The sequence below is a fragment of the Brachionichthys hirsutus genome, chromosome 11, assembly GCF_040956055.1.
Source record: "Brachionichthys hirsutus isolate HB-005 chromosome 11, CSIRO-AGI_Bhir_v1, whole genome shotgun sequence".
NCBI lineage: Eukaryota > Metazoa > Chordata > Actinopteri > Lophiiformes > Brachionichthyidae > Brachionichthys > Brachionichthys hirsutus.
The window spans coordinates 341,870-352,431 of NC_090907.1; the positions used below are offsets into that span (position 1 = coordinate 341,870).

The 10,562-nt window shown below is 55.2% G+C and overlaps 1 protein-coding gene across 1 annotated transcript in view; it reads left to right on the top strand.

Annotated features, from left to right (window-relative positions):
- igsf11 (immunoglobulin superfamily member 11) overlaps positions 1 to 10,102 on the top strand; it is a 27,899-nt gene extending 17,797 nt beyond the window's left edge. Inside the window, exons 2-7 of the mRNA XM_068745552.1 lie at positions 4,773 to 4,936; positions 8,201 to 8,408; positions 8,496 to 8,651; positions 8,734 to 8,856; positions 9,426 to 9,573; positions 9,673 to 10,102. Coding sequence (XP_068601653.1) covers positions 4,773 to 4,936; positions 8,201 to 8,408; positions 8,496 to 8,651; positions 8,734 to 8,856; positions 9,426 to 9,573; positions 9,673 to 10,102 — 1,229 coding nt within the window. The remainder of the gene's footprint in view (positions 1 to 4,772; positions 4,937 to 8,200; positions 8,409 to 8,495; positions 8,652 to 8,733; positions 8,857 to 9,425; positions 9,574 to 9,672) is intronic.
- Positions 10,103 to 10,562: the final 460 nt, after the last annotated feature.

A 10,562-nucleotide genomic window follows, 5' to 3' on the forward strand; every position in this document is an offset into this window, starting at 1 on the left:
TGGATCAGAGATGAAAGATTCTCCGTTCAGAGCGCCGACTCAGCATGTGTGTGTGTGTGTGTGTGTGTAGGTGTGTGTGTGTCTGTGTGTGTGTGTGTAGGTGTGTGTGTGTGTAGGTGTGTGTGTGTGTGTGTGTGTCTGTGTGTGTGTTGTGTGTGTGTGTGTGTGTAGGTGTGTGTGTGTCTGTGTGTGTGTGTGTGTGTGTGTGTGTGTGTAGGTGTGTGTGTGTGTGTAGGTGTGTGTGTGTCTGTGTGTGTGCGTGTAGGTGTGTGTGTGTGTGTGTGTGTGTGTGTGTGTGTGCGTGTGTGTGTGTGTGTGTGTGTGTGCGTGTAGGTGTGTGTGTCTGTGTGTGTGTGTGTGTGTGTGTGTGTGTGTGTGTGTGTGTGTGTGTAGGTGTGTGTGTGTCTGTGTGTGTGTGTGTGTAGGTGTGTGTGTGTCTGTGTGTGTGCGTGTAGGTGCGTGTGTGTAGGTGCGTGTGTAGGTGTGTGTGTGTGTGTGTGTGTGTGTGTGGTGTGCGTGTGTTACAGTAAAACCTTCCTCTGAATGAGGACGCCGGTTGGTTCTCATTCTGCTGAGTCAGTGTTTGAGCAGCGCCCCCTCCCTGTCCAGTCAGGTATAACGCGTGTTCTGAGCGTATATATTTATTTGTGACTGTCACCTGCCCTAAAAAAAACTTTATTCAGTTTAAATGAACGCTGGGTGGATGCTGGATGCTGAGGTAACCCCCCCCCCATACATTTTGAGGGCGATCTTTCCATTTCCATGGCGACACAGGTGTTCATGTGATGAAGGAGAGAAAGAAAGAGAAGTCTGTTTGTCATTTTCCTCCTCCTCCTCCTCCGATCTGACACGCTCCTTCTTTAGAAGATGAACGTACCGATCTGTACGGGTCTGGGCGGAGCTTAAACACCTCATCTGGAGTCCATGAAGGATTCTGAACCCGACCCGAGTTGAATCCTCATTCTGCAGGACATCCTGCCGTCCTCTGATAAAGTCCAGGGTTCATCTCTCAGGTGATGATAAATCACCTGCAGAATCCGGTCCCAGGCGGGCCAGCTGAGGACGGGGGGGCGGGGCGGGGGGCGGGGCCATCGTATGAAGACTGAGGGAGAGGAAGGGTGGAGAAAGAAGAGCGAGCAGAGCATCCTGTCACGCCATCTTCCTGCTGGATCAGTGTGATGCCAGGACAGGTGCTGAGTCGCCTGAGAAGGGCGGAGCCGTAACCCATGGCAACGGGCCAGCAGCTGAAAGGTGGCCAATGGCTGACAGACAGGAAGTCCATGTCTGAGAGACAAACAGCACGTTGAGTTATTCTGTGATGTTTGTCAGATTGATGGTGTGTGTGTGTGTGCGTGTGTGTGTGTGCGCGTGTGTGTGCGTGTGCGTGTGTGTGCGTGTGTGTGTGCGTGTGTGTGTGTGTGTGTGTCCTGTACAGAGCCATCTGTTTGCTGCTTTAGTCTTACCGAGCTTATCCGTGGCCTACTTTAACCTCCTGCACAGCAGCGTTCAGCTGTGCAGCCGCTAGCTGTAGTTGCTCATTAGCATTAGCATTAGCATTAGCGTTAGCATCAGACTCGGCTTATTGCTTCACCTTTTCAAGTTGAGAGTTCTGATCCGATCTCAACCTCTGAAGACGAGGCTCGGCGTCATCAAGCGTCTGAAAACAGGAGATGGGAGGAGACTCCTCTCCTATTGGCTGCTGTTGGACGATCAGGTGAGACTGAGGAAGAGGAGGGTCGAATAACCTTCAGCGAGTGTTTGAGACGAGGAAGTGAAGTTTCTCCTGCGGTCAGAGCTGCACGAGGGACACGAAGGGGGGGCAGGAAGTCTCAGTCCGGTTCAGACCAGAGGATTACGGTCTGAGGACGAGATGTAGGCCGAGAGTTGGCTGAAGGAGGTCAGCCAGCAGGGGCGGGGCCAGGAGGAGGGGGGGGAGAGGGGAAGCTAACACATTGGGGTTAGTTGACATCACGTGTAGCTAGCGTGTTGCGTGCGGCGCTAACGTGCTGCATGTAGCTAGCGTGTTGTGTGAAGCTAACACATTGGGGTTAGTTGACATCACGTGTAGCTAGCGTGCTGCGTGCGGCGCTAACGTGCTGCATGTGGCTAGCGTGTTGTGTGAAGCTAACACATTGGGGTTAGTTGACATCACGTGTAGCTAGCGTGCTGCGTGCGGCGCTAACGTGCTGCATGTGGCTAGCGTGTTGTGTGAAGCTAACACATTGGGGTTAGTTGACATCACGTGTAGCTAGCGTGTTGCGTGCGGCGCTAACGTGCTGCATGTAGCTAGCGTGTTGTGTGAAGCTAACACATTGGGGTTAGTTGACATCACGTGTAGCTAGCGTGTTGCGTGCGGCGCTAACGTGCTGCATGTAGCTAGCGTGTTGTGTGAAGCTAACACATTGGGGTTAGTTGACATCACGTGTAGCTAGCGTGCTGCGTGCGGCGCTAACGTGCTGCATGTAGCTAGCGTGTTGTGTGAAGCTAACACATTGGGGTTAGTTGACATCACGTGTAGCTAGCGTGTTGCGTGCGGCGCCAACGCGCTACAGCAGGAACTCTACATTTTCTCCCAAGATGAGTTTGCGAGGTTTTGTTTTCCTCTGAGCGGCGTTCCGGATGCTTCCGGTCCAGCAGCTGGGGACACGACTCCACCTGCGTTCGACCCAACGGCAGCATCGCAACGTTAGCCGCGCACAAACACCTCCTCCCGAAGCCCCGGGTCGGACACGGAACACGGAACACGGAACACGGTTCTGATGCGTGGGCACAGGTGCCGCTAACTCATGCTGAGCCGTGTTCGCGGTCTTGCTTTTGTTGCGTTCCTGTCCCGAGAGGAGAGTCGCCGCTAGCGGAGTTAAAGCGCCGTCGCACTTCTAAAAGGATGAAACACGAGACGCGTTCAGGGCCAACTGTCACGCCTGGAGCGGGACATGCATGATTTTATGCTCCATCTCTTTCTCCTCTCAAACGTCTCACGCTCAGAGACAACGCGGCCGACCGGCGGCGGCCATCGTGAAACGGCGTGACATCACGACGCCATCTGCTCCAGACTGGGAATGATAACACGGAAAGTTTAAATCTAAAATCATCGCATGCTAATGTCGGCTGCAATGGCGATAGCATTAGCTCCAGATGTGCTAGCAGTAGCTGCCGTTGCTACAGAGGACATGTCGTGTGTGTGACCAGGTGTGTCTGCAGGTGAGACATGCTAACATTAGCTAAATAGGAAATCATCCGGATGCAAATGTCCCCTGGTATCGGTCATGTAGTTTACACAGGTGCAGGTAGGGGTGAAGGTCGCCCCCCCCCCCCCCCCCCCCCCCAGCCTTCAGACAGAGACGCTGTCTGAAGGCTCGTTCTGCTTAGCATACGTCTCTCCAGGCTCACTCAGGTGTGCGCTTTTCATGCATTAAGCAACAGCCATTTTGACACTTCTGTGAAGGAGCTGCTCCGCCGGAGGCCTCCTCCTCCTCCTCCTCCTCCTCCTCCTCTCAGGAGGATGGTCCTCCTGTTGTCCTCTGGTCCAACTTCTCTTCCCTCCTTCTCCTACAGCCGTTCTATTTTTATCCATCTCAATCCCCCCCTGTCCTTTTTGTCCTCGTTCTCGTTAACGTTTGATGAAAGAACAGGAGAAACGATGAGCAGCTCATCTCTTTGATCTCTGATTGACGGAATAATGAGATCTAAAGGTGATCAGAAGTCAAACGGTCCGTCTGTTTCAGGACCTGCTACTGCTAGTTCCCTACTAAGCATGAACTGTTTCACCGCGTGAACCCGGACGGTTTCACACGGAATAGTAGCCCCGCCTCCAACCGGTTGTGCACAGCGGGGGACACTTTATAGTCAACATTTCATGGATGGGGAACGAACTGGAGATTGCCTTCTTCTTCTCCTACTTCCTGTCCTCTTGCCGGGTCAGGGTCTTCTGTCTTACGTGTCACATGAACGGCGTTTTCTCTTATTGGCTTATCACGTAATCAATCATCCTACAATATCGCTAACGAGGACGATTCACAGGATGCGATCAGTTATCTGTAATCCTATCGTCTTCCTCACCTGTTTGCACAGAACGACTTCCTGTCGGGGTTTTGGGCGCTGCTTGCCGGGAGGGGTAATTGAATTGAGGCCTTAATGTCTCTGCTGGTCCAGGAATAGGACGTCCATGTCTGTCTCTGAAGGTCTGTTACGGCTGACGGATCGCTCCCACAAAACGCTCGTGTCGCCCGGCGCTCACGGACACGGGACGTTTTCCCGGGAAATGAATAACTGAAGGGACCCCGGGTTCCATTTAGCTCATCCATTGTTAACGTCTGTGTAACGTCTGTTCAGTCAGCCAATCACAGCCCAGCGTGGAAAAGACACAAACAGCTGCTTCCTGGGTCAAATCCCGAACTCGATTCCCATCTTGTAGACGTTTCGCTTCGTTTTTAGCTCTAAAGTCACAGAAACAAACATTTTGAATCACAAATAACATTTAAAGTTTCATCAGGGCGGAAATGCATCTTTCTTTTTTCCATTTGGGGGTTAGCATCATGCTAGCATGAACTTAGCAAAGAGAGTGCTGTAAGCTACGCACATACAAAGTGTGTTGGCAATGGTTAGCATTAGCATACAGCTAACAGTTTCAAGTATAGCCTCATCGGGACACTTGAGGGTTCAGGCGGCTGCAGGACGGGGGCCCATGTGGTCCGGTCTACCGTGAACCTGGTCTCGATGCTTAGCTTCACCTCTCTGTCCTGACGCTAACCCCTGCCTCCTCCTTCCTGCAGGGGGCGCCCATGCGCTGGATGTGACGGTGTCCCAGAGCAACGTTCAGGTGGCCAGGGGCCAGGCGGCCGTCCTGCCCTGCTCCTTCTCCACCAGCGCCGCCCTGACCAACCTCAACATCATCTGGATGGTGATCCCACTGTCGAACGCCAACCAGCCGGAGCAGGTAGGCGGAGCCGCGTCACAGCCGGCATCGTTTAGCAAACGGGCAGATTCGAGCGCTAACTCATGTTCTAATGCTACGCCACTGAATCTGCACCGCCCGGACGCCTGCGCTGGTTCAACCCACAGTCGAAGCAGGTACAGGAGACTCTACCCTTCTGGAGGTGTGTTCAGGTACAGCGCAAAGAGAATCGCAGGCTCAGATCGGTCCAGGATCCTCTGCAGACCCGCTTCCATCGTCTTTATTGGTTCAGGACGAGGATGCTACGCTTGTAGCTTGTAGCTGGATGTTTTCACTTCTTTCATGCAAGATGACGAGCATTAAAGACATTAAAGCTAGCATGCTATGTATGCTAAACTTTAAAAACCACGCAGACGGCGATGATGACGCTTCTCTTTCCGTTGGCTCTGAACACGCCTCTTAGCTCCTTCATAGATACTAGATCAGAGCGATGTAGGTGTAGCATTGAGCTAAAGGTGTGTCAGTAGTTTAGCTAATATCATACTCCATACGATGGATACAAAACAGTAGCTGCAAAGTCAAAGTCAAACCTGTCCAGGACACGTCTCACCTGAAGAAACACCTGGTCAGACACTGTAGCTAACGTTAGCATGTCTCACCTGAAGAAACACCTGGTCAAACACTGTGGCTAACGTTAGCATGTCTCACCTGAGGAAACACCTGGTCAGACACTGTAGCTAACGTTAGCACGTCTCACCTGAGGAAACACCTGGTCAAACATTGTAGCTAACATTAGCACGTCTCACCTGAGGAAACACCTGGTCAGACACTGTGGCTAACGTTAGCACGTCTCACCTGAGGAAACACCTGGTCAGACACTGTGGCTAACGTTAGCACGTCTCACCTGAGGAAACACCTGGTCAGACACTGTGGCTAACGTTAGCACGTCTCACCTGAGGAAACACCTGGTCAAACACTGTAGCTAACATTAGCATGTCTCACCTGAGGAAACACCTGGTTAACAGCATTTAGAGTTGAACCATTCACCTTTTTTTTTTTTTACTGTATTGGTGATATTAGCTTAGCTTAGCATTTTTGCAAGCATTTGCCTCAACACAAACACAGAACAGTTTCTGCTGATCCCAGATCGGTGAAGGTTTCCTGAAGCCGGTGTTAAAATAATAATTCATAATTTATTCACTAATTTATAATAAGTTCAATAAGTGAAAACACATTTTCCATCTTTAAGGAGAATACATTGTTGAACGCAGCGTTTGAAGTCATGTCACTCGCTTTAAAGTTTGCTTTCACCATCAGCTCCTCCCCCTGCTCCTCCCCCTGCCCCTCCCCCCTGCCCCTCCCCCCTTGCGGGACCCCTGTGATTCCATCCGGGTCTAATGTGCAGATGCAGGCAGTCGGAGCTCACCTGCATCCCTCCTCTTTGAACCCGGCACTGGTCGGCCGTCCAAATAACGCAATCATCTTCTGCACTAATTAGCTCCCGCCCACGCCGGGCTCTGCGCCGCAGCTGTTCTCGCCACGCGAACGGGGCGCAGACCCACAAACACACACCCGGCACGCCGCCATACAGCGCGGGAAGCTCCGCCTCCCGCCTGATGAAAAGCGATGGAATAACGTCGACACAAGGTGACCTCAAAAAAAAGGTGACCTCACAGGAAGGGGATGTCAGGAAAGATTAGCGCTGATGCTAAAAGCCATTAAGAATTACTGAAGACACATTAGCACATTAGCACGCTAGCAGAAGCAGCACGACATCCACTGGTTGGTTCTGATTCATGGGAACGTTCTGAGCGTGTTCTGTTCCAGCTGACCCGGATCCAGAGTGTGACCTGGACCCGGGTCGGAGTCTCGATCCTCAAACACCCATCATTGGTGTAGAAGAACATTCTTATTGGTTCTGAACTCTGAGACAAACAGCTGATCAGCTGAGAACCCAGAACTGGAGCTGATCGATCCAGTCGCTCACGGGTCGATCCGTTAAATAATGGATTTCAAGCCTTTGACGTCAAACCGGATCAGAAGTCCGTTTTTTATCGCCTCTGGTTTCACTGGTTTACTGAGAAACGGGTCTGGTGGGGTTCTGGTGGGGTTCTGGTGGGGTCCTGATGTGGTTCTGATGTGGTCCTGGTGGGGTCCTGGTTCGGTTCTGATGTGGTCCTGGTGGGGTTCTGGTTCGGTTCTGATGTTGTTCTGATGGGGTCCTGGTGGGGTCCTGGTTCGGTTCTGATGGGGTCCTGGTGGGGTCCTGGTGGGGTTCTTGTGGGGTTCTGGTTGGACCCGAGGTCACATGACGCTCAGATCAGAGACGATGAAGAGCGGCTCCGATTCCCTTTGTGTGCGTTTGTCCTCTTCATCTTCATCTTCATCTTCATCTTCATCGGGAAGGGGAGGAGGGGGGCGTCACGGTTCAGCTTCACAACCGAGCCGGTCCGTTTGAGGTTCTGGTCCCGCAGACCGGACCTGAGACCAGCATCCCGTCTGCAGGTCCGTCCAACCGGCCAGAAACACAAAGAAAAGGTTCCGTCCCGCTGGACGAGGAGTCCGCTGAGATCTGTGGAGACACGGCGCCCTCTGGTGGAAGGGCCGAGTCACACACACAGAGAGGATCTAACGTGCGTGATAATTGTAGAAAGACCCTCCTCTTCCTCTTCCTCTTCCTCTTCCTCATATTTAGTCTGGTGATGGCACGTAACCATAGCGACCTATAAGACGCTTGTTCCATGTCCAATGAAGCGTCATCTTTAGGATGATGTCATCATACAGGCGGGGCTTCTTCTTCTTCTTCTTCTTCTTCTTTGATGTGGAAAAATAGAAAAAACTGTTTTTATTTACAACAAATTTTGACTTTAAGACAAACATCAGAGGAGACAGGTGAGCGGCGCCTCCTATTGGTCGCTGTGAGGACATGAGGAAGAGGAGGGTCTCCCGGCCGCAGCAACATCGAAAGCTTTTTATTTCTGATTATTTCTTCTTCTGTCTCTGTCCGTCCCCCACCTGTCTCTCCTCTTCCTGTCTCTGTCTGTCCCCCACCTGTCTCTCCTCTTCCTGTCTGTCTGTCCCCCCCCTGTCTCTCCTCCTCCTGTCTCTCCTCTCCATGTCTCTGTCCCCCCCCCCCCCCCCGTCTCTCCTCTCCCTGTCTCTCCTCCTCCTGTCTCTGTCCGTCCCCCCCTGTCTCTCCTCCTCCTGTCTCTGTCCGTCCCCCACCTGTCTCTCCTCCTCCTGTCTCTGTCCGTCCCCCCCTGTCTCTCCTCCTCCTGTCTCTGTCCGTCCCCCACCTGTCTCCAGGTGATCATCTACCAGGGCGGGCAGGTGTTCAGCCTCGCCACCCACCTCCACGGCCGCGTGGGCTTCGCGTCCACGATGCCGAGCACCAGCGCGTCCATCTTCATCAACAGCAGCCGTCTGGCGGACACGGGGACGTACCAGTGTCTGGTGAACAACCTGCCGGACCGGGGGGGGCGCAACGTGGGCGTGGTCGGCCTCACCGTGCTGGGTGAGCTTTGAACCCGCCCATTTCTGCCATTGATCCCCAGCTGACAGGAAGTGATGGGTCTTTTCTGCCCACCGTGCCCGTCTCCAGTCCCGCCCTCGGCGCCGGCGTGCCGGATCCAGGGCGCCCTGGACGTAGGAAGTGACGTCACGCTGTTCTGCAGCTCGGAGGAGGGGATTCCCACGCCGGCCTACTCCTGGGAGAAGCTGGACGCTCTGCCCCGCCTCCCGCACAACGCCGTGCAAGGTACTCGTCTCAGGTCAATCGCTGCCCTGCAGCGCCCCCTGCTGGCGGCTCAGACGTTGTTCCGGTTGTGTGTGTCCTTCAGACCAGACGCAGGGCACAGTGACCCTCAGGAACATCAGCGCCGGCACCTCCGGACGCTACCAGTGCAGCGCCAGCAACGGCGTCGGGCGGAGCACCTGCCTGCTCGACCTGCAGGTGGTGGCAGGTGAGCGGCGTGACGTCAGGGGGCGTGACATCAGGGGGCGTGACATCAGGGGGCGTGACATCAGGGGGCGTGACATCAGGGGGCGTGACATCACAGCGGCGTGACATCAGGGGGCGTGACATCAGGGGGCGTGACGTCAGGGGGCGTGACATCACCGCGGCGTGACATCAGGGGGCGTGACATCAGGGGGCGTGACATCACAGCGGCGTGACATCAGGGGGCGTGACATCAGGGGGCGTGACATCACAGCGGCGTGACATCAGGGGGCGTGACATCAGGGGGCGTGATATCACAGCGGCGTGACGTCAGGGGGCGTGACGTCAGGGGGCGTGACATCAGGGGCCGTGACATCACAGCGGCGTGACATCAGGGGGCGTGACATCAGGGGGTGTGACATCACAGCGGCGTGACATCAGGGCGGCGTGACATCAGGGGGCGTGACATCAGGGGGCGTGACATCAGGGGGCGTGACATCAGAGGGCGTGACATCACAGCAGCGTGACATCAGGGCGGCGTGACATCAGGGGGCGTGACATCACCGCGGCGTGTCTCCGTGTGTCTCCTTGCAGCCCAGCCTCAGACCGTGGGCCTGATCGCCGGGACCGTTGCCACGGTGATCCTGGTGGGCGTGGTCTGCTCCCTGGCGGCGGTGTTCTCGCTGTTCTACTGGAGGAACAGGAACAAATACGAGGAGGAGGAGATTCCCAACGAGATCAGGTTACTGATCGCCCACACACACGCCCCGCCCACAACGTCCCAGTCCAACCAGCGTGGACACGCCCCCCCCGAGCTCATCGCCTGTCTTCTCCTCCACAGGGAGGACGACCTTCCTCCCAAGAGGTCATCATCGGCGAAGGCGTTCCACGCCGACGCGTCGTCGTCGGAGAACGACACGCTGACGTCCAGCAACACCTACAACAGCCGCTACTGGCACCGCCCCCAAGCCAGCGACGACGCCCACTCCTACACCCGCTACAACGGGCACAGCCACAGCACGGCGGTCACGCCTCCCCGCCACGCCCAGCCGCCGGCGTCCTACGTCAACGGCAGCCACACCCTGCCGCCGCCCAAGACCCTGGTGGTCACCACGAACTCCGCCCCCTCCCCGCCCACCACGGCCCGCAGCAACGGCTCCCTCAAGCCGGCGGCGACGCATTCGTACGCCGTGAGCCAGGCCACGCTGGAGAGGATGGGGGCGGTGCCCGTCATGGTGCCCGCCCAGAGCAGGGCGGGCTCTCTGGTGTGACGACGGACCAATGAGAGCCGGACGCCACAGACTCCTCGTCCTATTATGGGATGGATGTTCCGGTTTTCTACAGACAGGAGCTCTGATTGGTCGAGGGAAACGAACCCATGGTTTTTTTATCTCGTAGTTTCAGACTGACGGTGATGATGATGAGGGTGAACGTTGGGCGTCTCGGAGGGTGCGGCCTTAGAGCCCCCCCCCCCCCCCCCCCCCGAGGGGCGTGTCCGGCTAAGCTAACTCACCTGGGCCTCACACCTGCTCAGAGAGGAAGAGTGTGATGAAGGAGGTCGTCGGGTTCGTCCCAGCCCTGACCAATCAGAACCGGGACTGGCTTTAGCATGTTAGCATTGTGCTATCGGGGCCCCGGTCCGGTTCTCCTCTGAGACTCAACGCTGGTTCTGGATCACGTTTTCTAACTTGTTTATATTTGAACCAATGAGACGAGGGCGTGACTCGGTGG